The following is a 26,750-nucleotide window of genomic DNA, read 5'->3' as shown; positions in this document are numbered from 1 at the left end:
GTATATGTGCAGAAAGCATATAGCGTTTTTTCCTTATTTTGGATTTTAGACTTTGGTTATGAAGAAAACTGACTGTCCAATATCATTTATCTTTGTGTAAAGACCACTGTCAGCTTAGTCCCATGGTTTGAATTCATGCTTGGAATTCTTGGGAGAGGTATTAAGAAAAGGGCCGTGTCACATTCAGGGAATAATAAACTTTGAGGATGGGGGCTGTCTTCTATAACCTTTCACCCCTTCCCCTTAAATCTAATCTCTACTTTGCAGGAATTTAAAAAACATCCTGATGACCGGCAATGGACATATAAAGGACATTTTTGGTGGTAGGAAAATAAGAGGCGGGACTGGGACATTGAAATATATGGCCCCAGGTGAGACACTCCAAATGAATTTATATACAGTAGCTCTGAGGCACTTGAGCATCTGATCTCTCTGTGATGAGTGGCCAAATCACTGTATAAAGGTTTATTTAAAAGCATGAGGCACAACCATGTTCTAGAAGTAATTAACCAATAGTTTCTTTGCAAGGTCCTGGACATGAAGGGCTATGATGTCGGGCAGATCGGTGGTCACTCGGGATTGTCATCTGTAAACAGAAAAACAGCTCCTTTCTACAAGGGCTCCCACAGGGAAAAATACACATTTGTCATTCAGGATGAGTCAATTTTTCCAGAAGGGCTTAGCTCAGATTTGGAAGATCTTCTGCAAAAAGTGGAGATTTTGAGAGGAGGTTCTAGTCCTTTTATAACATATCTATTCCCAGGGACATAATGGTGTTCCTTCAGTTCCAGCAGCAGCAGCCCTGTTCCTGACATTCCCACTTACTGATTAGTTTGCAATCTGACCATAAATTAATTACATCTTTTTATTTTTTAGCTCCCAGAGAAGGACCCTGAAAAACAACTAGTCTTCATGGAGAACATTCGGAATTCGGTTTTTCTAGACACAGAGCCATCCAACTGAAATATAGATAGATTTTATATTTTATTGTAATATTATAGTTTGTACAGTTTTTATTAGGCTCCCTCATCCAAGGGCTGGGAATGGCAGGAGCCTGCACATAGCAATGTGACTATTAGTTTCTGAAGTCAAGTGCACATGCCACTGTGGCAGTTGGGTTTTGTTCTCAGACCAGAGCGCATCTTCGAGCCTATGATCGTTTTTTTTTCCAACAGGAAAACCAATTTTTATCATTCATTGATAACATTCTGCGACTGGATTTCATTCCTCTAGCCACAAGCAGCGAGGAGACTCCACTTTAACCCCTTAAGGCAGACATTATTTCCAAAAAAAGGAATGAAGTGGACAGTGATATTCTTTGACTGGATTTCATTTCTCTAGCCACGAGCAGCGAGGAGACTCCACTTTAACCCGTTAAGGCAGACATTATTTTCTAAAAAAGGAATGAATTGGACAGTGATATTCTTCGATTTCATTCTTCTAGCCATGAGCATCGAGGCAACCCTACTTCAGCCTCTTAAAGGGGACATTAGTTCCAAAAAAAGGAATGAGGTGGACAGTGATATACTTTGATTGGATTTCATTCCTCTAGCCACGAGCATCGAGGAGGCTCCACTTCAGGTCCTTAAGGCAGACATTATTTCCTTAAGAAAGGAATGAAGTGGACAGTGATATTCTCCGACTGTCACATTCAAGGAATAATAAACTTTGAGGATGGGGGGTATTCTATCACCTTTCTCCCCCTTCCCCTTAAATCAAATTTCTACTTTGCAGGAATATAAAAATCAACAACATCCTGATGACCGGCGATGGATATATAAAGGACATGTTTGGTGGTAGGAAAATAAGAGGCAGGACTGGGATATCGAAATATATGGCCCCAGGTGAGATACTCCAAATGAATTTATATAGCTCTGAGGCATTTGAGCATCTGATCTCTCTGTGGTGAGTGACCAAATCACTGTATAAAGGTTTATTTAAAGCATTAGGTACAACCATGTTCTAGAAGTAATTAACCAATAGTTTCTTTGCAAGGTCATGGACATGAAGGGCTATGATGTCGGAGCAGATTGGTGGTCACTCGGGATTGTCATCTGTAAAATGGCCAGCAAAACAGCTCCTTTCTACAAGGGCTCCCACAGAGAAAAATACACATCTGTCAGTCCATTTTTCCAGAAGGACTTAGCTCAGATTTGGAACATCTTCTGAGAAAAGTGGGGATTTTGAGAGGAGGTTCCTAGTCCTGTTATAACATTTCTATTCCCAGGGACATAATGGTGTTCCTTCAGTTCCAGCAGCAGCAGCCCTGATCCTGACATTCCCACTGATTGATTAGTTTGCAATCTGACCATAAATTAATTACATTTTTTTGTTTTTTTAGCTCCCAGAGAAGGACCCCAAAAAACAACTAGGCTTCATGGAGAACATTCGGAAACACACAGTTTTTAATTCCATCAACTGGGAACAGCTGGAACACCCCTATCCAGCCTGAAGTAGTAAGTACATGACTTCTATATATATAAGTAATTCATGCACTGCATAAACACAGTTTTGGGTAAATAGTAAAGTTTGCTCTAGGAAAGTTTTGGAAAATTTTACAACTCAAAATAAGAAAACATTTCTCTATTAATTTTATGCCTTTTTATTTTGTCAGAAATATACATAACTTAATTAGCTTCCACTATTTGTAGTTTTATGGTGTCAAAAGGTCCAATAAGTGGCCGAAGAATTGCATAAAGCAAGAATAATACCCACTACAGTATGTGTGTCCTGAATGAGATCACGGGAGGGGGGGCATTCTGAACCCATTATAGCCTGTGCACAAACCTTACTTATACTTAGAAACCATACATTTATAGCAATGGACTTATACACTGTACATCGGTATCATATGTATTTACTTATGATACAGTATGTTTTTACTGAATGTGGCCCCTATTTTGGCCCTTACCTCTGGCCCCTATCTTTGGCGCTTACCATCTGCCCCTAACTTTGGCCTTTACCACCAGCCAGTATTTTTGGCTCATACCACCAGCCACTATCTTTAGCCCATACCACCGGCCACTACCTTTGTCCCCTCCATCGGCCCCCAATTCTGGCATTTACCCTCAGCCACTAACTTTGGCCCATACCACCGGCCCCCAGCTCTTACAATCGGCCAATATCTTTGACCCATACCATCGGTCACTATCTTTGGCCTATACCACTGGCCACTACCTTTGCCCCATACCACTAGCCACTACCTTTGCCCCTTACCATTACTTGTGGCCCACTGGGCCCAGCCTTTTTTTAGCACACAGGTGTTCCTACCTGTGCTTGGGTCCAGCTCTACTTCCTTTAGTTATATCTGATACATTTGGCTAAAGGATATAACTAAAGGACTCTCAATTAATAATAGAATAGAATTAGAATTTTATTGTATAGCATAAGGAAAACTATAGAGTTCAACATAAATAGCACATAAAAGAGACTAGAGGATAGGATGCCAGAGCATTAATGCATTTCATACATCATTGATCCAGGGACTAGCTGCCAAATTGGAATCAGGAAGGCATTTTTCCCATATGAGCCGCATTGGAAACAGATGTTTTTTTTTTCCATCCTCTGGATCAATTAATAGGAATTGTATGAGCAAAGGATTGAACTGCACAAATCTCTTTTCAACCTTTGCTACAGTGTTACTATGTAGTGGGCAGGACGAAATATTTCAAATAAATAAAATAGCAGAATATAGGAAGCAAAAAGCACAGGTACCATACATCAGGTAACACAAGATACACTAACACAATATAAGAAGAGTGTAGGATAAATAGGATATGGACAGGGAAACAGGGTCAATAAGCTATGTAGAACATAAAGGTAGGGTATGTTAGATAGGGAGTAATGGAAGTGAAGGAGTCAGGAAGGATTTTTTACCCAACTGAGCCATACTGGAGACAGATGGGGTTTTTTGCCTTACTGCAATAGAGTTATAGGATAGAGTTAGGTAGGGACCTGCTCAGAGAGTCTACCTTGATGTGGTGGCAGGCTTGATATCTTTTGGCCAAATCTATTTAATGGCACTAAATTAGCAGAGTGAATATGCACAGCCATTCAGTTGAACAGCACTATACGATTTCTGATGGGGAACCCAATCCTTATAAACTACTGCTCATCCATTGTTTAACTGCCAGGCTTACTGCCAATCAGATCCCAACTGCACACTGGTTATGTTCTTACCAGGGTTCATTAATGTGACACTGGGTTTTCTTTTTTTTTAATTCAGACGTGGTTTATTAAAAGTCATAAAGAAAACAGTTACAAGCAGTTTGTCACATTAATCGATACCAAAGAGTTCCATCACAATTACCAATATTTAACATATAAGTGGCAAATATCATAGCATACTGTTCAAAATACATATTACATCCTAGTACCAAACTATACAGGTAATTACAAGATACTGTTTATTTATACAACCCATTCCATCCATTTTTCCCAAATGTTATGATATTTTTTACAACTGCCTCTGTTCTTTTATATGAGGCTCTCTAGGGTGCATGACTGTTTAACCTCCTTCATTCACTGCGAGGCAGTGGGTGGTAATGGGTCCTTCCATTCCCGCGTAATCAGCTTTTTAGGTAGGAATAGGCATTCTTTGATAAAAATGCTTTGGAGATAGGTAAAGGTGTTGTTAAGACCAATTCTGAATATGCATACTCTAGCTATTCTTGTTAATTGTATCTTTAGGATTTCATCCAGGTTATCTAGAACTCCTGCCCAATATTGTGTCAGTGCAGTACACTCCCACACTATATGACAAAGTGAGGCCTGTTGTGCACGGCACCTGGGACATTCAGAGGAAAGTGTGGGGAAAATGCGGTATAATTTAGCTGGGTAATAATAAGCTCTATGTATAAAATAGAGTTGTATCATATGATCTCTATAATTTAACTGATAGTGAGGAGGCAAGCAGCTCATCCCACTCCTTGTCATCCAATACCCCCACATCTCCTTCCCACTTTCTCTTTAGGGTTTCAAGAGGTTTGTTAAATAGTGCGGTATGGAGATTTGCTTATCTCCTAGATATAAGGCCTTTTGTAGAGCCTTGCATTAAATAGTCAGTCAGGCTGTATTGGGCTAGTTGAATTGCTTGCTGCCTATTCTGCCTCTTCAGTCTACTTTTTATTTGGGTATAGCCCAGCCATTGGTGCACTGGCAATTGGAAGTTGCGCTGCAATGTGTCAAAGGAAATCAGTGTGCCCTCTTGCCACACATCCCCTATTGTAAGAATCCGACTCCTTTCCCATATTGGGTTTTTCACTAGTCTAGCAATACCTGGGAAGCATGTTACTCCACAGGTCTGGTGCAGCAGTTTATCTGCTTTTATAAGTTGTATTGCCTTCCACCAAATCAAGCGCATAAATTGCATGACTTGGTTTTTGTATGCTGACTCTTGTGGTTTTTTAAAAAGGAGCCATTAGAAGGGGGTCCCTGTGGTACCTAGCAGTGTTTTATGGAGTTGATACAACGACTCATGCAATGTTTCCTCTACCCAGGCAGCAAGGTGGCTTAGCTGTGCCGCCATATAGTACAGAAAAATATTAGGAAAGGACACCCCTCCCCTGAAATTTATCTCTGGTTAAAGTATTTAGGCTCAAGCGGGGGCGTGTGCCGGCCCAAACCAATTGCCTAAGCATTGAGTCTAACTTGGTGAAAAAGGACTTTTTGATTAATATGGGGGATTGAAGTAGTACATATGTCAGTTTGGGAAGAAGAATCATTTTAATGAGTTGTATTTTCCCCCTAGGACTTAACAGTAAGGATTCCCATGCCCTAAATTTTTGTTATGATGGCCAACAGCGGTGATACGTTTTACCTTATAGAATTCAGTGATGGCCAATTTGATCACTACTCCCAAGTAGGTGAATTGGTTAAAAATGTGACGTGGCCACAATATAAACACATTGTAAAAATTAAACAGTTAGTTCATCAGTTGCAGGGGTTCAAGAGCTGAGGAGCAGAGAAAAGAAAATCGAAATCGTATCATAATGTGGCTGTGCCCCTCGAGGCATCCCCAGATCAAAGTTATGTACTACAGGGTAGGAATTAGGGGTAGGCACCTGCCTAGGACACAACGAAACAATGGCGCTGGGAAGGTACCTGTCTTCTGCCTACCCCATGTTCGCTGCTCTCTCCCGCCTCCCTCCCCTCCAGTGCTCTGCACATGCGTGTGCACATTACGTTTGAGGGCATGTGTGCATGAGGTGGGGGGAGCACGGTGGTGTGCCGGGTCTCCTAGGGTGTCCTGTACTCTTGGCCCAGCACTGCATTAGAACACGGGCCAAGACACTTACAGAAGTTCTTACAGAAGCTGCTTGACTGGAAGATTGCTAGTTCTGTGCGTCTCCCAATCAAGGTGGAAAACCAAACACTGACTGATATGAGTGGGAAAGTGACAGAGATGCTGTGAGAATGAAAGTGACCATACTGTGCAGACAGTCAAAAGCTTATGGATGAAGATTGGGTGAAATGGATTAACACTGTTAATTTATCAGGGATGGATGCTATAAGATCTGTTGGGATTCTCAAGTACTTCTCCCAGAGAAAAGGAGCCTTATGGAGTTTAGTGAAGTTAGTCATTATGGGATAGTTGCTTACCCAAGTAACATTTTAGGGGATTTCATATATTTCATGGATCTCTTCTACTTCTGTTATGTCGGCTCAAGCCAAACTGTAATAATAAGTCAAAATGCTGGAGTCTGAGTTTTCAGATATTTTGTGTCGTTCTCATTATGGTCAGATTCACGACTGATTCTAAAAAGATTACTTACTGTATATTTGTGTATTCCAAATAGCACTGTAACTGACTTCATGCTATTCAAAGTACCCCTTTAGGCCTAACAGTCTGAGGATTAGAGTCTGACCAAAACCACAGCTGGATATAATGCAGTTACATTTTGTGAACAGCCCCATCAACATTATAAGGTATAAGGGTTTATTTTTAAATAATTAGTAAGACCAACTAAATGGGATGAGTTCATGGAAACCCCAGATTATTCATGGAAAACCCAGACAAGACAAACTCACGTGTACAGATCTGGCATATATTACACTGTTAGGGCATTGGCACACGGTTAGATTTGTCACCCGCAGTGTGCTATCATTGGCAACAAACCTTCCAAAATGCCTTGTAATTGTAAATTATAGGGAATCATGATAGAATGTGAAGGGAGGCAATGGCATTTTCAGTAAATCTATTGCCCGCAGGAGTGCAGAGTCAACCGTGGGTGACAAATCTTACCAGGTACAATTGCCCTAATGCAAACACAAGCATGTAGCTTGCCTTGGGGTCTGTGGCAGTTAAAATATGTTGAACTTTTTTTGCTCATTATTTTGATAAATACTATGGGGCAAATTTACTTACCTGCGAAAATTCGCCAGCACTGGCTTTGCACACATCGCAACACTTCGCCAGGCGTAAATTCGCCTGGACAATGCTAATTCACAAAGATCCGAAGTTGCAAACAGGGTTCCAAACACTTGCGAAGTTGCGCCAGCGAAAATACAACCAGCAGTTCGAAGTTACGCTAGCGTTGGCTAATTTGCATACGGCGTGCAGTTTAAGTACAATGACCGTATATGCTGCAGCAAATACATTACACTATACAAGGCCAGGGAACCTTAATAAAATTATATAGAGTTGTTATAATGCCCTACACATGTGCCCACAGTATAGTTTAGGTGCCATATGTTATCAAATGTAGGATTGAAGGAGGGTACCCCGAAAAAACTATTTTGATCTTTTTCAGCCTATCACCCTGTAAAAAGTAAAAGACGCCAGCGTTTTTTGGGACTTGGAAAAAATTTCAACTTTTTTTTAGACCAAGTCCTGTCTACTCTATTGCACTTCGTCTGGTTTGAGGTGGCGAAGGCAAGTCTGGCGATAGAGGTAACTTTCAGTAAAAACAAAAACTTAGTGAATTTGCATAGTAATGCTCTTTTGCCAGAGCGAAAATACGACTGGCGTTAGAGTGTGAAGTTGCGCTGGAGTCTATCACCTTCTCTAGCGTAATTACGCCAGCGCCCGTTAGTAAATTGGCGAAGTGCCCAAATTTTCGCCAGCGTTAGCCACTTCACCCTTTAGTAAATTTGTCCCTATATCTTTAAAAACATTTAAATAAGGTGCTGACAGTTTTTATGTATTGCTGAAAGTTGGTGATCCTTTTTAGGCACCCACCATGATCCAAAACACTAACATTTTGACTCAGCTGGTGCACCTTTTCTACACAAAAGCTGCTGAGAGCTTCTCACCCTCCTTTCCTGGTTAATCCTTGAATGAGCTTGGAGGGGCAAATGCACAGTACAATAGGATCAGTGGTGTAACTATAGAGGAAGGTGGGGGAGGCTGGGGAACAGGGGGGCTCGGACCGCAGGGTCTTCTTCCGCTAAAGTTATGTGGAACCTCTCTGCCCACCTCTCTCTTACCTTCAACTAGGGAAGGGGGATGCAGGCAGCTGAGTGGGGAAGGGGGTGGAATGTGGGTGGACACAGGGCAGGGAATGGGCTGGCAGGAGGGTGGTTGGGGATTGTAGTGCATCTGGCCCCTCTGAAGATTATTTTGCAGGGGGCTTATAAGAAAGAACCCCCTGGGCTGGTACATTTTTTTATAGAGAGGCACATGGGCCCAGAGCAGGTTAGTGATTTGGCTTTATGCTGTTGCTGTGTCCCCCGTATCAAATTCCCAATTCAACCTGGTAAGGTGGACCCTATGAATGTGTCTAGCAGTGAGCCAGCGTTCATTTTAGCAACACTTAAACCTAGGAAACAAATAGGTGTTCACCCCCAAATGTCTCAATAATTGCCCACCAGTCTAGATTCCAAGTGTCTCTATGAGAGTGTATACATATTGTCCACAAATCTCATGTTAAGTAGCCTTCAAGATGGACTCCAATGGTGGCTAGACCTTAAGTTTGGGAGTCACAGGATTAGGTTTTAGTTTATGAGATACAATAACATTTTGTATGCTACAATAATGGTGGTTGGGCACTCAAGAAAGTAAAGCTTTTGAGTATAATCTAAATTAGCCATAAATTAACCCATTAATGTTAAACTGGTGAGTAATGTCTGAAGCCAAAACTGTCCTTTTATTAGATTTAGGTTAATAAAGGTTTGTGGAATTTTTAGGGAGTTAGAACTTGTGGATTGTGGGAAGAAAAGGGACAGTCAAATACATGTGCCCATTACTAAAGCAACTAGATTATGTATTCTAATTTACACAGGACAGTGGTTTTCAGACTCTTTTTGGATAAAACATCCCTTGAACATTTCTCCAGGCCCACAGCTAATAATGCTATAATAATGCTATAGATACATGAAAATACTCTTACCGTATATACTCGTGTATAAGCCGACCCGTGTATAAGCCGAGGTACCTAATTTACCTAAGAAAACTGGAAAAATGTATTGACTCGTGTATAAGCCTAGGGGCCCCATGTCAGATTTCAAAATGTGAATGTGTAAATGTGTAATCATGTTTTATGGCATAGAAATCTATCTAAAACGATTTAAAAGAGCCTCCCCATAATTCCATCAGCAGGAACATGACACTGCAAAAATATGCTTACCCTGAGAAGGATCAGTGTGGGCCAGGTTATAAATAGGACACAGTTCTCTAGCACAGACGCATAGTGATGCCACTGCTGATCCGACGGGGTGAAAACATCAAAATCCCTCATAAAATGGCTGGAGAAATGTTCCCCTTTACACCCAGCACCCTGCGAGCCCTGCAGAGACAGAGGGAGCAACTGGAGAGCGAAGATCGAAGGAGAGCGTTGAGCATCGAACTCTTGTCCCGCAGAGCTTTGACTTCCAGCCCAGCAGTGCGACCCCCTGTGACCCGTAGGCACCGCTTCTGTAGGGACGCCGCCATCCACAATGCTTTGTACACCGGAGACATGGAGAGGCTGAAAGGGATATTTAAAGAGAACGGCTCAGCCGATGTCTTGGTGGAGACCATCAGCGAAGAGTTACAGTGGTGTCCAGAGATGGGTAAGATGAAAACAAACATGACCTCTCTGTTTCCAGGTTCTGGGATATGATATTAATATTTCCTTCCCTGTCACGATCGCCGCCCGGAGCAGGTCCAGGAGCTCCGGGCGGCGCGTCCTTCCCTGCCGGCGTTCGCTCCCAAAATGGCGGCGCCCATGGCCGCCACGTGGGTAGTGGCGCCGGCCGCTACCCACGTGGCGGCCATGGGCGCCGCCATTTTGGGAGCGAACGCCGGCAGGGAAGGACGCGCCGCCCGGAGCTCCTGGACCTGCTCCGGGCGGCGATCGTGACAGTCAGTCACAGACAGTCCTGCGCTATGGGAGAGGGAGGTGTGTTGGGGCCGCGGAAGGAGCGTATCTACGGTATGACCCGCGTATAAGCCAAGGTTGAGTTTTTCAGCACATTTTGGGTGCTGAAAAACTCGGCTTATACGCGAGTATATACGGTACATGCACAGTTTAACCAACAAATAAGTGTTCCTTGCGAATCTCGCCTTCATCTGCCCCCTCCAACAGCAAAGTTTATAAATTAAAAGGAAATTCTATATGTAGCACCCTATTATGTGTGCAGACTGTTTGAACATTATAATGCGGGGCTATAATTAGTATTAATGGGCAATGGATTACTAAGTGCTCCCCTGATGTGATAAGACAGAGACTGCAAATATTTGATATTTCTGGGGGCAGAACTGTTGCTTGGGGTTAAGAACTACATTTTCAACGAGCCCTTGCTACAGGAAGTGCACGGAGACAGCCAATAGGAGCCCAGCCCAGGAACTGGAAGAGGAGGGGGAATTAACCAGCAAGGAGGACTGTGCTATGCTGGAAGACTTAGTGACTGGGACAGTTGTGTTGCAGCCAGTTTTAGTGATTAGCCAGAAAGAGAAGCTGTCACTAATCTGCAGAGGAAGACACTGCAGTTTTGCTGAAACTTGGTTCCTGTTATTCCCTGGAGGGAAAGCGCACAAGGTCCCAGTAGTCAGTGTGATCCTGGGTTGTGGCCTTCCAGCCAATTTGATCAGGACAAAGCTACAGTGAAAGGAGAAGCAGAATTCCCTTTGAACTGAGTCACCTTTAACCCCTGCCTTGCCATTTTGGGAGCTTACTATTCATATTGTATCTGTGAGACATTATTACAGTCATCATCTGAGAGTGTTTCAGTGAACCTGCAAAGCTATTGAGGTGACTTCAGGGATTACACAGCCACCTCATCCAGCTGCAAGGAATGTAAGTAAGGCTGACAGCATTGCTTTCATCACAAGGGGCCCCCACCGGTGTACACTATATCCAGCTGGCAACTTGTCGGGGGAACTTAGGTGTGCACACCAGGGTTATGCTGGGGCTATTCTTATTGAAATCTCATTGTTGTTACAGTAATACGTTACCTATTTTACTCCATATCTAACCTTTTCTTACAGCTTCAGCTGTTTAATAAAGTAAGGCTGTGCCTGTTGCATTGCCATTCTTGTTTGCCTGTTCACTGGAACTGGGGTGTCACCAGTATACTTTGCAAGATCATACCCATTAGCACAATTTCATAACACACTCACGGGTGTGCTACATATACTATATATATATATATATCTATCTATCTCTCTCTCTCTCTCTCTCTCTCTCTCTCTCTCTCTCTCTCTCTCTCTCTATATATATATATATATATATATATATATATATATATATATATATATATATATATATATATATATATATATATATATATATATATATCTATATCTCTCTATATATATATATATCTATATCTCTCTATATATATATATATCTATATCTCTCTATATATATATATATATATATCTATATCTCTCTATATATATATATATCTATATCTATATCTATATCTATATCTATATCTCTATATATATATCTATATCTCTCTATATATATCTCAAATACAAGAGGTCCTCTGCCCTCAACCCATTATCAATATATTTAAGACGGAGACATTTTGTGCATACTGCTACTAAAAAATGCCTTGCCCTTTAAACAAAACAGGGATTGTTTGTCCATATATTGCAATATATTTAAGCTGGCCAACTACATCAAAGTCATCCCATATCTGGCCAGTCCTATGCTCAATTTTATCTAATTCATTAAGAATTCTATTGCTTCATTATACTAAGTTTTACCTGCAACTTAGATAAGTTAGCAGAGTCACATCTAGAATTAAGGGCATTTGTGCTCGAGTAGCAGAATAATAAAGGTGTTTGTGATCGGAGACAGTGTTTCCATCAAGGGCACAAAGTGATGTCCGTCTACACCTTGCTCTCAAGATTTTCCAGGGATATCTGTTCCTCTGAAATCCCAGGTCCCTTCAGATATTTTTGGTAGGTTTTTTTGCTATTCACTGAGCAGGCTCACTACTTCATCTCTTTCAAATCAGATTGCATCTTAAAAAAGAGTGTTTCCCCACCTGAAAAACAGAATGGCTCCTGATTGGTATGATTTCTCCATTAATCTTTGTTTTCTCAATTCCTTCTCATTTTTTTACATATTAAGAAAACCTTTTTCCTGCAAAGCATACAGCTTTAAAAAAATGATCTTAATACTAGATAATGAGAATTAAAATAAAGGGGATGTAAACTGTTCTCAATAAATAAATGAATGAACAAACATCATGTTTTTGAATCATTATTTTACTAACAAAATGAATATACAGTAACTAAAGTTTATTTTTTGCTTGACAAAGAATAGAATAGTATTTGAAATTATTACATAGGGTGACAAGTCCCCTTAGAGAACAAAAAGCTTCACCGACAAATAGGCCTGAAATTCTGTACCAGGCCAAGGCGACGTCAGCTCTGAAGCAGTGAAAATCTGTGCAGATGCCTCAGTAGATCCCCATCTTCTTTTCTGCTGATTCTCTGTACATGCTCTGTGCTGCTGTCACTGACACTGAGCTTAGGGACCCACTCACAATATACAGAAATATGTCAAGATACAAGGCTGATTAGTAATTCATTTTATTCTCATTATTTGGAATCTCAGAAACCAGTTGCAATTTGCATGAGAATAATAATCAGCCCTGTAGCATCCCTAAATTTAGCTTCTCAACAGCTGCCAAAACCACACTGAGCATGTAAGTGTCACTGACACACCTTACAAAAAAGACGGTGACTTCCTGTGCCCAACTTTAATGGCCTGGACCATACTGTTATAGAGATTCTGTTATAGAGATGAAAAACCATGTCACCCATAGCAGATGCAATCTTCCGTGGGTGACAAACAGTGAAAGAATGGTGTAATGCTGAGTTGCTTTTATTCTTCCCTGTCCTCTACAAATGGATTCACATGACAGCCTTCAATCAGAAACTTGACAACATTTAAATGTTCTTGTGACAGAAAAAACAAGAAATAGAAAATATTTGAATGTTGGTAGGAACTCTTGAAGGGGCAGATTTACATAGGGTCGAATATTGAGGGTTAATTAACCCTCGATATTCGGCTGCCGAATGTAAATCCTTCGACTTCGAATATCGAAGTCGAAGGATTTACCGCAATACCTACAATCGAACGATCAAAGGAAAAATTGATCGAACGATTAAATCCTTCAAATCGAACGATTCGAAGGATTTTAATCCATCGATCTAAGGATTTTCCTTCGATCAGAAAATTGTTAGGAAGCCTATGGGGACCTTCCCCATAGGCTAACATTGGCCTCGGTAGGTTTTATTTGCCAAAGTAGGGGGTCAAAGTATTTTTTAAAGAGACAGTACTTCGACTATCGAATAGTCGAACGATTTTTAGTTCGATTCGTAGTGGATGGTCGAAGTAGCCATATTCGACCATTCGAATTTTTTCTTCTAATCCTTCACTCGAGCTAAGTAAATGGGCCCCTTGATGAATTTGAGGTTTAAACAATGCAGGTGCAGTTTATCTCTACAGTGATACCTTTTAAAGTTTACATATGGTAAACAGACACAGCATCTGGGGGGGCCAAAGAAGGGGGGGTCGCGGGCCGCCAGTTGGACAGCCCTGATATAGACCAATTGAAAAGTTGCTTGGAACGGACCATTCTCAAATATACTAATAGTTAACTTAAAGATGAACCACCTCATCTTCTAGTGTCCCAGCATACATAGTGTGTCTTTAATGGCGGCCTTGAGTCCCAGGGGAGGAAAGTGCTATATATAAACAATATTGCTTATGAAGCATTTAACTGACCTATTTACAAAGTCTATGCCCAAAACCCTGTCCAATAGTTATGACCATTTCTTACTATTATTCTTACAAGCACAGGGCTCTATTTAAAAAGTCTTTCAGCCCCTGCTGAACTTGTAGTCGAAGGCATGAAATAAAAATTGTCAAAAAATCCATGTTACAGAGGTAAAGCTGAGGCCTAAGGTGGCCATAGACAAGATTTTTCTCTCCCTAATGACCAATTTTAGTGCGATCTGTCAAATTATCGTGAGGTTAGGACATTTTCATTGTTCACAATGAAATTCAGGAAGGAATTTTATACACCTCAGAGGCAAATTGGAGAGGCTTCAAATAGGGTTTTTGCGCCTTCCTCTGGATCAAAAAAGGTTGAACTTAATGGATGTGTGTCTTTTTTCAACCTAACTTACTATGACATTTATCCATTGTCCAAATGTTTTCAGGGCCAAGCAGGCAGCTTACCACAGTTTTCCTGGCTTAAACTAGACGATATCGCTTGAAATTGTCTTTTTAGTTGACAGACAAATTGCACATTAAAACAATTGTCTCAAGATAAGCTTGGTCTTACAATAACAAAAACATCTTTTAAAAATCTTACCGTCTATGGCTAGCTTAACAGATCATGTCAAGCACCAAAAGCATTATACTGGTGGTTGGCAAAACACAGTGGTATAACTCACTTTCCTGGGCCTCCCTGCAAAAAATAATTGGGGCTCCCCAGCTGGTGGTGGTGCTCTGGCTATATTATGGCATATTAAAGCAAAATTCTCTTCCAAATGTAGTCCACTTGTGGAAAAGAGCAGCTGTTATGAAGTTTGAAGTATTGATGCTCACTCCAAAAAATGGTTTTGTTGTACACTGAAAACCAAGAACATTTCTGCCTGATTGAATAATAGCCAGCTGCATTGGCAAATGAGTAGATGAGTAGAGTAGAAATGAGTAGATGAAATATGAAGATACAGAAATTGGAAAGTTAAAGGGGTTGTTTACCTTTAAATTAACTTTGAGTACGATGCAGAGATTGATATTCTGATTTGGTCTTCAGTTGCTTTTAATTTTTTTTTTTATTTGCGGTTTCTGTTATTTAGCCTTTTATTCAGCGGCTCTTCAGTTTAATACATTAGCTGTTTGCTAGGGTCCCTAGCAACCATGCAGTGATTTGAATGAAAGACTGGAATATGAATATCAAAGTGTCAGAAGCAGAAGGCAAATAATTCAAAAACTATAAAAAAAATAACGAAGACCAATTGAAAAGTTGCTTAGAATTAGCAATTCAATAACATACTAAAAGTTAACTTAACGGTAATCCACCACTTTAAGAAGTAAAGTAGATTAGGCCTTTATCCAGCTTGTCTCACCTTCTCAGGGCTGACACACCTGCACTGTTCGCAGCAATAAAGTAGCACAGTCTTGTGCTGTATAGAGGAAGAAGATTGGCTAAATTGGATAGACTTCATTTTACACACATTTTCTGTCCTTTTTCCATGGCACTGGAGGATATTAAGCACTGGTGAAAAAACCTAGTATATTCTACCACCCTAAGGGCCAGGGAACACCAATGCCGGATTCCATGGCGCTGCACCTTGAGGCCACATGGTCCCAGCAGTGGGCGCTCACACGCCCCTGCCACACGGTCCTTAGTGATGTGGCTAGCACTAAAGGATAAAGTCATTTCTTAACACATCCCATAGTGTATGTAACAAGTACCTAATACTAGGCTCAGAGCAATTTGGCTTATACTTGTACTATTTTTTTAAAGTAATCAGTGTTATATGAAATATATTTCTTATTTTATTTTGTGTATAGTCATCATCATCATTTATTTATATAGTGCTGTCAAGCTCACAGGGGTCCCATGCTCCAAGGATCTCTCTATCCCTGAGCCTAACCACTTGAGTCTCTAAGCTGGCGGCCTTGTCCCTGAAGGGTACTAACCCTCCTGGTCTCCTCGTCAGAGCCTCTGGCTGCTCGCTAAATATCTCCTGATCCTGTCATTTACTGCTAGAATGATTATAACAGAATTGCCCTTGCACTATTCTGGAACCCTCCTTTGTACAAGGCCCTATGGAGCACCATTGTACTTTCTCCAGCAAGTGTGCAGCCCAAAGAGACTGAGCATATAGGACCTTCTCCTTTTATAAAATAGCATAGTGACATCTACTTGCTAATCACTGAACTGCCAGCACAATACTTTACGCAGGAAAAGGAAATAGTTTCCCTTCTATAACAGAGGACTCAATCTAGCTGACTAACTTATGCCCAGGGGACTGAAAGACCTAATGGTTGGCAACATTTTTACCATTCTATATTCTCCCCCTGCTTTTAGACATCAACGTTCTTGTTTGATAAATCAAAACTTTACCAATACTAAAACACTTTACTTTGAACATCACACTTCAAAAGTCTCTCCTGAGGTCTGTCAAGTGCAGCGTCGGACTGGGATGCCAGGGCCCCCCCCCCCGAAAACCTTAGACCATGGGCCTACCAGAAAACCTTAGGCCATAAGCCACCAGAAAATCTGATAGTGGGCCATTATCCAAACTATTATTCCTCCTCACTCAACCCCTTTATTCTCCTAGTACTTACTATATTCTTCCAGGGGACCAAAGGACTTAAAGGTTGGCAAAACCGTTACCCTCCTACATGTGTATAAGCATTAACCTGTAAAACCACCTAGCTGGTTACATTTGTACCCCGCTATTCTGTAACAGCATTCAATACAAAAGCCTATGCTGTCAGAAGTGTGAGGCCTCCTCCTTGTTACTGATTCAGCATATTTTATAGGGGAATTGTCATTATAGTCACATACATTGGTTGGATACAAAATATTTTTTGCATTATACAGTATTTGTGTAAATATTTCTTATTAGGCTCACCCAAGGACTGGGAGTGACAGGAGCCTGCACATAGCTGCAGTTTCTGCAGTCAGGTGCACATGCCACTGTGGCAGTTGGTTGCTTTAGTCAGGTGATCATGCCACTGTGGCAGTTGGTTGCTGAAGTCAGTTGCTCATGTCACTGTGGCAGTTGGTCACTTTGGTTTTGTTCTCAGACCAGAGAGGATCTGCGAGCCTATGAGCGATTTTTTTCAGAGCGAAAAAGCGATTTTTATTATCCATGGATAAAATTTTTAGACTGGATTTCATTCCTCTCTCCACCAACATCGAGGAGACTCCACTTCAGCCCCTTAATGCGGACATTAGTTCCAAAAAAAGGAATGAAGTGGACAGTCAAATTCTTAGACTGGATTTCATTCCTCTCTCAACCAGCAAGGAGGAGACTCCACTTCATCCCTTTAAGGAGGACATTAGTCCTGAAAAAAGGAATGAAGTGGACAATGATATTACTACCACCAAAAAGAAGAAAAGGAGCCACAAAGGAGACAGCACTGAGCAAGGAAATGAGAGGAAAAAAGCAAAAGTTCAGTGCTCAGTCATCAGTGAGAAAGAAGAGAAGGTAGAACAGAAGAAAGAAGAGCCAAGAAAACGGCCCCTAAGCATGGAGAACAGTCCTGAATCTACAGGTAAGGAGAAGCAGGGCAGTTAATATCATAGAAAATGCCAACCTTAATAATGTAATGATCTGCTTTTAATGTGTAATATATACATCTCTTCAGTTGGCTGCCTATATGTGTGTGTGTGTGTTTACTGGTTTTTTGGGAAAGCTAACTGTAATTAAAAGGACAGGTAAGTGTACTTAGACCTAGTCAGTCACAGCAACAAATCAGATTTCTGCTTTCAGTCAGATAACCAGTAATTGCTACCTGCTGATAAGTTGCTATAGGCGAGAAGACCAATATCAAACATTTTAATTTATTACTGTGTTTGCTTAACCAATCATATTACAGCTCTCAAGTACATCCCCTCATCCACTGAGCATGCACATAGTATAAAGCTAGTATATTGTGTCTTTCCTAAGAAGCCAAATGTTACAATCTGCAGAGCTTTGGGAGACAGTTATAAATACTTGTCATGTAGGCAACTTGCAACGAGCCAGTTAATTCATGTATTGCAATATCATTTTATATTAAATACAGGGGCGGTTGCTACTGGTATCATAACCAGCCATAATTGCACCCCAGTTAGGAAGCCAATGATTGCACCCCACTTTGGAAGCCAACAATTGCACCCCAGTTAGGAAGCCATGATTGCACCCCAGTTACGAAGCTATGATTGCACCCCAGTTAGGAAGCCAATGATTTCACCCCAGTTAGGAAGCCAATGATTGCACCCCAGACAGAAGGGCATGTTTGCACCCTAATCAAGAGATCATAATTGGATTCCAGTTAGTCATAATCCCCTATGCACTAAAGCAGGGATCCTGCTTGAACCCGTGAGCAACATTCAGAAAAAAAAGAGTTGGGGAGCAACACAAGCATGAAAATTTTTATTTGGGTGGCAAATAAGTGCTGTGATTGCCCATTTAGTAGCCTCTATGTGTATTGTCAGCCTACATTGAGGCTCTGTTTAGCAGAACACCTGGTTTTTATACAACCAAAATTTGCCTCCAAGCCTGGAATTCAAAAATTGGCTTCTTGCTTTGAAGCCAATGGGAGCAACATCCAAGGGGTTGGAGAGCAACATGTTGCTCATGAGCTACTGGTTGGGGATCACTGCACTAAATGATGAATTGATGGAAATGGCAGCTGAGATTTAAATTGCTAATAACAGAGGGTGACTTACAGCCTGCTGATATAGACTCTGCTCCTAATATAGGACTATTTGCATTATAATTCAGACAAAGCTAAAACATCTGTATGTGCCTTTAATGGGGTGGTTCACTTTTCAGTTAACTTTGCGTGTGTTACAGAATGGCCAATTCTAAGCAACCTTTTGGTTTGTCTACTTTATTTATGTTTTATAGATTTTAACCCTTTCCAGCTTTTAAGTGAGGGCCACTGACCCCATTTAAAACAAATGCTCTGTAAGGCTACAAATGTATAGTTATTGCTACTTTTTGTTACTCATCTTTCCATTCAGGTCCTCTCGTAGTCATATTCCAGTCTCTTATTCAAATCAGTGTATGGTTGCTAGAGTAATTTGGACCATAGCAACCAGATTGCTGAAATAGCAAACTGGAGAATGGCTGAATAAAAGCTAAATAAGTCAGAAATAATTTTAAAAAAATGAAAACCAATTCCAAATTGCTACAGAATATCGCTCTCTACATCAAGTTCATTTAAAGGCGAACAACCCCTTGGTTAATATTTAATATTTATATGTTAATGCTCCCCAAACCTAGCTGATTCTGGCCTGGTGCTTTGACAAAACTCCTTTTGGAAATATAGACTGTAAGGCCACTTAAAATCATGGAGCAAGAGAAGGATCTGTGTAGTCTGTGTATGTTCCTCCCTTCATAAATATCAGCACTGAATATAAGGGAAAATAATAATTTGTAAATAGTGTGGGTTTTTTTAACATATAATACTATATTCTATACTTGTCATATATACAAGATGCTATATACACTGAGAGCTCACCTGTTAGGACAGACCAAGAAACACTCCATGGTATTGGAAGATGAAACTGGGATACACCTCAGGGACTACTACTGGGACTAAAAATACAAATACACCAATACAGCTGTAATGTTAAACGTTATACTGTAAACTGGCACGCATGGGGCCTAAGTGACTACTACAACATACGTAGTCAGACTGGCTAACTAACACAGTAATTAATAAAGATATGTTCTACTTTACAGCTAAAAATGGTCAAGCTTAAAAGCAAAGCTCAGCTACATTCCAAAAGCTTCACAAAAATACACTAGTTCTAGATACTTTTTAAGGGGGTAATGAATGATCCTGTATTCCTGCCAATTATATAACTGATCTTTTTTTTTTTTTTAGAAGAAGGAGGTTGCAAAAAAAGACCGCGTCTTAAAGAGAAGAGGCCCCTCCCACTAAACATCAGCAACTACAAAATCCATGCAGTGCTGGGTCGTGGACATTATGGCAAGGTAAGTTGTTCTTTTATTCAGTCCCTTATTGTTACACCCAACCGCCTCCATGAGGAGACCTCCTGCCATAGCTTCAGAACCACAGTAGCCACAGATTAGAACTTATTAAGGGGCAGATTTATCAAGGGTCGAATTTCGAATTTGAAAAATTTCAAAATTCGAATTCAAAAAGACCAACCAAAATTAAATCAAAGGGTTTTTTGGCCGAATTGGTCCGTTTTCGATCGAATAGGTCATTTTCGGACGAATTAGAATCGTACGAATCAAAATTTCCCCCAAAAAACTTTGATCTTTCAAAGTCTACCAATTGACTCCAAATAGGTTCTAGGAGGTCCCCCATAGGCTAAAACAGAAATTCACCAGGCTTTAGATGGCGAATGGTCAAAGTCGAATTTTTTTTTATTTTTTATATATATAATCTTTATTTTTGGTTTATATAGCATACACAAAGATAACATCTCGACATTCTTTTTACAATAATAAAGCATGTTTTCCATACAGTGTGTTCATTCAAATGCTAGAGAGAACACTAGACATGGGGAAAGAGAAAAGATAACTACAAGTATCAATGCAAAACACCAGGGTGAACACTTCTTTTCTTTAGTTCTAAACTCTCTATCCCAATTATCCTTTCTCCATTGACCCCTCATAAACATAATTGAGTGTTAACCCATACTTATATTGCTTAGTATTAATGCGCTACTTATATCCTGTGGTAGAGAGTGTAATGTCACTACGTCCATCTCCCTTAATTTACATCATAAGAATTGATCCCCTGAAATGAATCGGCAGGGGGTGAACTGGTGTAGGAGGGATCTAGTGGGAATACCCTGGACAAGCAACTAAAAAAAAAAAAAAAATTATCGGAAAGGACAAAGTCACATTTTCAAAGAGACAGTGCATGATAAATTTCAAAATTCGAATTATCTAAAAAAAAAAATTTGTATCGCATTTGAACTATTCCCTAGTCAAAGTACAAAAAAATTAGCTTGAAATTTGATTTTTTTTTTTTTTGTAATTTCGACTTTTGATAAATCTGCCCCTGAGTGTGGTGACATAATAACCCTTTCACCGTCATTAAGTTGACTCTTTAATGTTGTATTTTTCCTTTGTTAGGTGATGTTGGCATCAATTTCCAGCAGTAGCCAGTTCGTTGCCATAAAGATGATGAAGAAGGAGTGGCAGAGAAAAATAGCCATCAGCAGAGAGCTCAGAATCCTGAGACTGGCTGCTGGGTGCCCTTTCCTCTGCCATTCATACGCAGCTTTCCAAACGCAGGTAAAGGGTTGTGCCAATAATGTGCTTTTTCTGAAACTACTGGTCTGTCTTTCCTACAAAATCAACCCAACACATTAGCATGTATTAGATGCTATATGATAACTACTTTACTAGCTGCCAAACTTTTTACTAAGAACGTTTTGCTAATTTACCCACAACATTATCCTAATATCCTATTCCTAATTATCCCACATATATGTAGCATAAAAACAACAATAAAATATTTGCTGTGTTTTAGCAGCATTCTCCCCCAACTTCTCCTCAAGAAGTCCCTATGACACTTGGGGTCCAGGCAATATGATTATTCTGTACTTCCCTATACCAACCCTATATGGGGCAATGTAGTAACAGATGTATTCTCCAGATTTTGTAACCCATAGCATACTGTTAGATATCTGCTTTCATGCGGCAGCCAAGTAACTGGTATATGCTGAGCCTGTCAGTGCAGCCACACTGAGCTGCTGATGAGAGTAGATCCGCTTCTCTCTGCCTGCCTACAAAACACAAGTGGAGGAAAGCATAGCCAAGGCAAAATTGAAACGACCGCTAGTGGAGAGAGGAAAGTAGCTTCCGGTTCCTGATGAAGCCCTCCATGCCGGTCCGGTACGGCAAAACAGCAATCAAAGCAGGCACTTCACATGGGAGGTGGGTGGCATCGGGAAGGATCTCAAATACGGTGGAGCCAGGTAGTTGGATAAAATCAATAAACTTTAATTGAATCCTTAAAACAGTATATACAAGCATGGAAGGGAGAGTGTAGCTTAACGCGTTTTGTGACCAATACGTCACTTCATCAGAATCTGATGAAGTGACGTATTGGTCACGAAATGCGCCAAGCTACACTCTCCCTGCCCGCTTGTATATACTGTTTTAAGGATTCAATTAAAGTTTATTGATTTTATCCAACTACCTGGCTCCACTGTATTTGATATCCTTCCGGATGCCACCCACCTCCCACGTGAAGTGCCTGCTTTGAAAGCATAGCCAAGGTTTAGTGTGACCTTGACTTAATAGAAATACAGCAAACTTTGTATTCGCCCCAGGAGCCTTTTTTAATTAGCCCCTTATAATATGGAACCTATAACTACTATAAGTAATTCTAAAACAACTGGACTTTCTGAGTAATAGCATATACCACCTATAACCACCTCTGTAATGATAACCTGGCTTGACTTCCTGTATTCCCCTTAGACCAGCAGTAAGGGCATTAGATACATAGCAATATGGAGTTTTCAGCAGCCTAAATTGAAAATCTTTTAAAAATAATCCACGTGTTTTAATGATGGGCAAAATTGGCCAGTTCTGGATCCCATGGCAGCCAGACAGAGATTTGCATTTTATTTTCTTCTTGTAACTGTTTTCATTAGTTGCTGTAGGTTACCAGAGTGGGAAAACTATGCCAAATTTAAGGAATTTAAGTGCCCCTTTGCCTACTTGTGTACAAACAAAAAGCCTGCATTCCCATGATTTGTCCTTCTGTTCCTGTGTTTCACATTCTTCCTTTTTGTCTCTGAAATCAGCTGTATGCCTATATGGTAATGGAGTATGCCAGCGGAGGAAGCCTGAAGCAAGTCATCAACCGCAAAGGCCATATGGAGACAGATGTAATAACGTAAGTGACTCCCACCATGGCAAGCAGAGGGACTTCAAGTCCCAGAATCCATCATTGAACAAAAAGAGGGAGGGTTCAAATGATTATGCCAGCCTAGGGGGGGATGGGGAAATTGGTCTCTTTGAGCCAGAGACAGACTGTCATGGTTTCCCCTCATTTAAACTTTTGCTGTTAGGGAAAGAGATATGTATTCAGTATGGCAATGTTAATTTGTTTGTCTTGTTGTTTTTTCTTTGCAAAGATTCTACACAGCAGAAATTGTTTGCGGCCTGCAATTTCTCCACGCTAATGGTATTGTCCACCGGTAAGTGTCAAATTCACAGATATTATCTTTAATATTTTATTCTTTTCTTCTACAATCTACAGCTATCCCAACACTCATTTTACTATAGATTCAATGTGCAGCAAACACATAAAAATGACGCATGTCAATAATAAATTGCAAAGGAACGCAACACGTCTAATGGGTACAAGCAGGTGCAATAAAATAGAACTAATTGCCTCATGCGACTAGGTGAGGCCAAACCTGTATTCAGGCATTAAAGGGTTAAAGTCTTTATTATTCAGAAAGAATATGTTCAGTGTTGTGTTCAGTTTAGTTGAGGGAGCCACCTTGCTTAAACCCAGATATGTCCAACATGATTTGCAGCACTGTACAATAGAAGGGTACATATAATACAGACATAGTAGCCCGGGTAAAGATAAAGGGGCCCTGCCTATTGAAGTTCTTTTTATTTTTTTTGTATCAACTTAATCACAAATACAGGTAGTGGAAGCAAAAACCCCTGTGTAACACTTATAATAATATGAACACATTTTGCAATAGATTTCCACATGAGAACACAAATTGTCCCTGTATTATGGCATCACTTGTGCCCAGTAGTAAGTGCAAAATGCTGGAATTCTAGATGCATTTCAGGGAAGAAATAGATGACCCTCTGGACAATTATTTAGAGAGTTGTGTGTAGCATGGAGGTGATTATATAAGCTAGCAATCCTCTGAATGCACGTATATGTGTAGAAAGCATGTAACTTTTTTCCTTATTTTGGATTTTAGGCTTTAGTTATGTAGAAAACTGTCCTACATCTTTTATCTTTGTGTAAAGACCACTATGGGCTTACTCCCATGGTTTGAATTCATTTTTAGCTTTCTTGGGGGAGGTATTAAAGGAGAATTCAACCCTAAACTTGAAAATCCCCTACAAAGACCCTCCTCCCCCAGCCTAAGTGTTACCCTGGGCAAATGCCCCTAACATTTTACTTACCCCTTGGTGAGTTCACGGGAGTCATCTTCAGCTGCTTCTGTAATCTTCAGAATGAGACCGGCGCTTCCGCAATTTTCATGAGTTTCAGCGCATGCACAGTTGTCGCGAAACAGAAAATTGCTCCAACTGCGCATGCGCCGACATGCCTGGTCTTATTCTGAAGATTTCCGAAGAGAAGAAGATGGCGCCCGTGAACTCCGATGCCTGAATCTGCACCGAGGGGTAAGTAAAACGTTAGGGGCATTTGCCTGGGGTAACACTTAGACTGGGGGGAGCAGGGAAGGGGGGTCTATGTAGGGTAGGGGGTTAGGGTTTTTTAAGTTTAGGGTTAATTTTTCCTTTAAGATGAGGGCCATGTCACATTCAAGGAATTATAAACTTTGAGGATGGGGGCTGTCTTCTATCACCTTTCTCCCCTTCCCCTTCAATCTTGAAATCTAATTGAAATCTAATCTCTACTTTGCAGAGATATCAAAACCGACAACATCCTGATGACCGGCGATGGACATATCAAGATAGCCGACTTTGGCGTGGCGGTTGAGGACATGTTTGGCGGGAGGAAAATTAAAGGCAGGACTGGGACATTGAAATATATGGCCCCAGAGGTAAGATAAGCTGCATGAATTTTTTATAGCTCTAAGGCACTCGAGCATCTGATCTCTTTGCTACTTCACATTGATTTCACCGTTGCTGCAGCCACTTTATGGCATTTCGAGTTTGGACCATGTCCTTTATATTCCCAAAGCAAATGATGTAATGAGCAACTGAATCAATGTATGAAGGTTTAGAGGCACAACCATGTTCTAGAAGTAATTAATCTGGAAATATTTAATTAACTGATATACTTTCTTGTTTCTTTGTAAGGTCCTGGACATGAAGGCCTATGATGTCGGAGCAGATTGGTGGTCCCTCGGGATTGTCATCTGTAAAATGGCCAGCAAAACAGATCCTTTCTCCGATGGCTCCCACGGAGACAATTATACATCATCTGTTATTCAGGACGAGCCCATTTTTCCAGAAGGGCTTAGCTCAGATTTGGAAGATCTTCTGCGAAAGGTAAGGATTTTGAGAGGAGGTTCCTAGTCCTGCTATAACATATCTATTCCCAGGGACGTAATGTTGTTCCTACAATTCCAGCAGCAGCAGCCCTGATCCTGACATTCCCACCGATTGATTAGTTTACAATCTGACCATATTATCTCCAGTACAGGGAGTCCTTGAGTTACATACACCCGAATTACATACAACTCATACTTAGAAACAGGGGCTATTACAGTATTGTATGGTGATTGGCTTGGTCTTTATTAGTATTTAGCTTTAATAAACCACCTGCCCCAATCCCCTCTGTAGTGTGTTGTCTACTGCAGAGCACAGAAAGGTAAAAATAAATGCTATGTTTAGACAAACATTTCCTTGTTGCATTTAATAAGTAAATGTATATGTTTCAACTTACATACAAATTTAACTTAAGAACAAACCTACAGACCCTATGTCGTACATAACCCGGGGACTGCCTGTATTATATAAATACATTAACATACATCTTTTTTTAGCTCCTGGAGAAGGACCCTGAGAAACGTCTAGGCTTCATGGAGAATGTTCGGAAACACCCAGTTTTTAATTCCATCGACTGGGAACAGCTGGAACGCCTGAAAGTACCACCCCCCATCCAGCCTGAAGAAGTAAGTACATGACTTCTATATGACAGAAAAATAGTTGTCATATGAATTTTTTGCCATATATAATTTTGTCAGAAAAATACAATAAAAGAAAAAAAAACTTCTAGTTGTAGTTTTGTGAAGAATTAAACCTCTCCAATTGGTGTGATGAGGATGAGATAATATCACAAGGGGGGCTACAAAGATCCCTATGCTAGAAATTTACCAGGAGCCCATTTTAATCTGTGCTTAAACCTTAATGGGCCCCACAACACTTAGGGGCAGATGTAAGAAGGGTCGAATATCGAGGGTTAATTAACCCTCGATATTCGACCAGGAACTAAAATCGTTCGACTTCGAATATCGAAGTCGAACGATTTAGCGCAAATCCTGCGATCGAAGGATTATTCGTTCGATCAAAGAACGATTAAATCCTTTGAATCGAACGATTCGAAGGATTTTAATACAACGATCGAAGGAATATCCTTCGATCAAAAAATCACAGGCAAGCGCCTATGGGGACCTTCCCCATAGGCTAACATTGACTTCGGTAGCTTTTAGCTGCCGAAGTAGGGGGTCGAAATTTTTCTTAAAGAGACAGTACTTCGACTATCGAATGGTCGAATAGTCGAACGATTTTTAGTTCGAATCGTTCGATTCGAAGTAGTAGTCGAAGGTCGAAGTAGCCCATTCGATGGTCGAAGTAGCCCAAAAAACACTTCGAAATTCGAAGTTTTTTTAATTCGAATCCTTCACTCGAGCTTTGTAAATCTGCCCCTTAGAAACCATACATATATAGCAAGGGACTTACAGTATAT

At 40.6% G+C, this 26,750-nt stretch overlaps 1 protein-coding gene and 1 long non-coding RNA gene across 4 annotated transcripts in view; both read left to right on the top strand.

Annotated features, from left to right (window-relative positions):
• The window catches only part of LOC121400680, a 44,872-nt gene extending 24,721 nt beyond the window's left edge, over window positions 1–20,151 (top strand). Inside the window, exons 3-5 of one of the 3 annotated variants that reach the window (XR_005965907.1) lie at window positions 268–371; window positions 529–2,456; window positions 20,010–20,151. This is a non-coding gene — a long non-coding RNA (uncharacterized LOC121400680). Of the gene's footprint in view, window positions 1–267; window positions 2,457–20,009 lie in introns of all 3 variants that reach the window. The other 2 variants (XR_005965906.1, XR_005965905.1) reach the window with 2 other exon arrangements.
• Window positions 20,152–21,227: 1,076 nt separating this feature from the next.
• LOC108709128 (protein kinase C delta type-like) lies at window positions 21,228–25,357 on the top strand. Its single transcript, XM_018248741.2, has 5 exons — window positions 21,228–21,397; window positions 22,918–23,009; window positions 23,251–23,313; window positions 24,741–24,879; window positions 25,139–25,357. The coding sequence occupies exons 1-5, from the start codon at window positions 21,239–21,241 to the stop codon at window positions 25,355–25,357; spliced, it is 672 nt and encodes a 223-aa protein (XP_018104230.1). The 5' UTR covers window positions 21,228–21,238.
• Window positions 25,358–26,750: the final 1,393 nt, after the last annotated feature.

Source organism: Xenopus laevis, chromosome 2S (assembly GCF_017654675.1).
Source record: "Xenopus laevis strain J_2021 chromosome 2S, Xenopus_laevis_v10.1, whole genome shotgun sequence".
NCBI lineage: Eukaryota > Metazoa > Chordata > Amphibia > Anura > Pipidae > Xenopus > Xenopus laevis.
The sequence above is the reverse complement of the archived record's forward strand: the minus strand, read 5'-3'. Positions and strand labels throughout refer to the sequence as shown.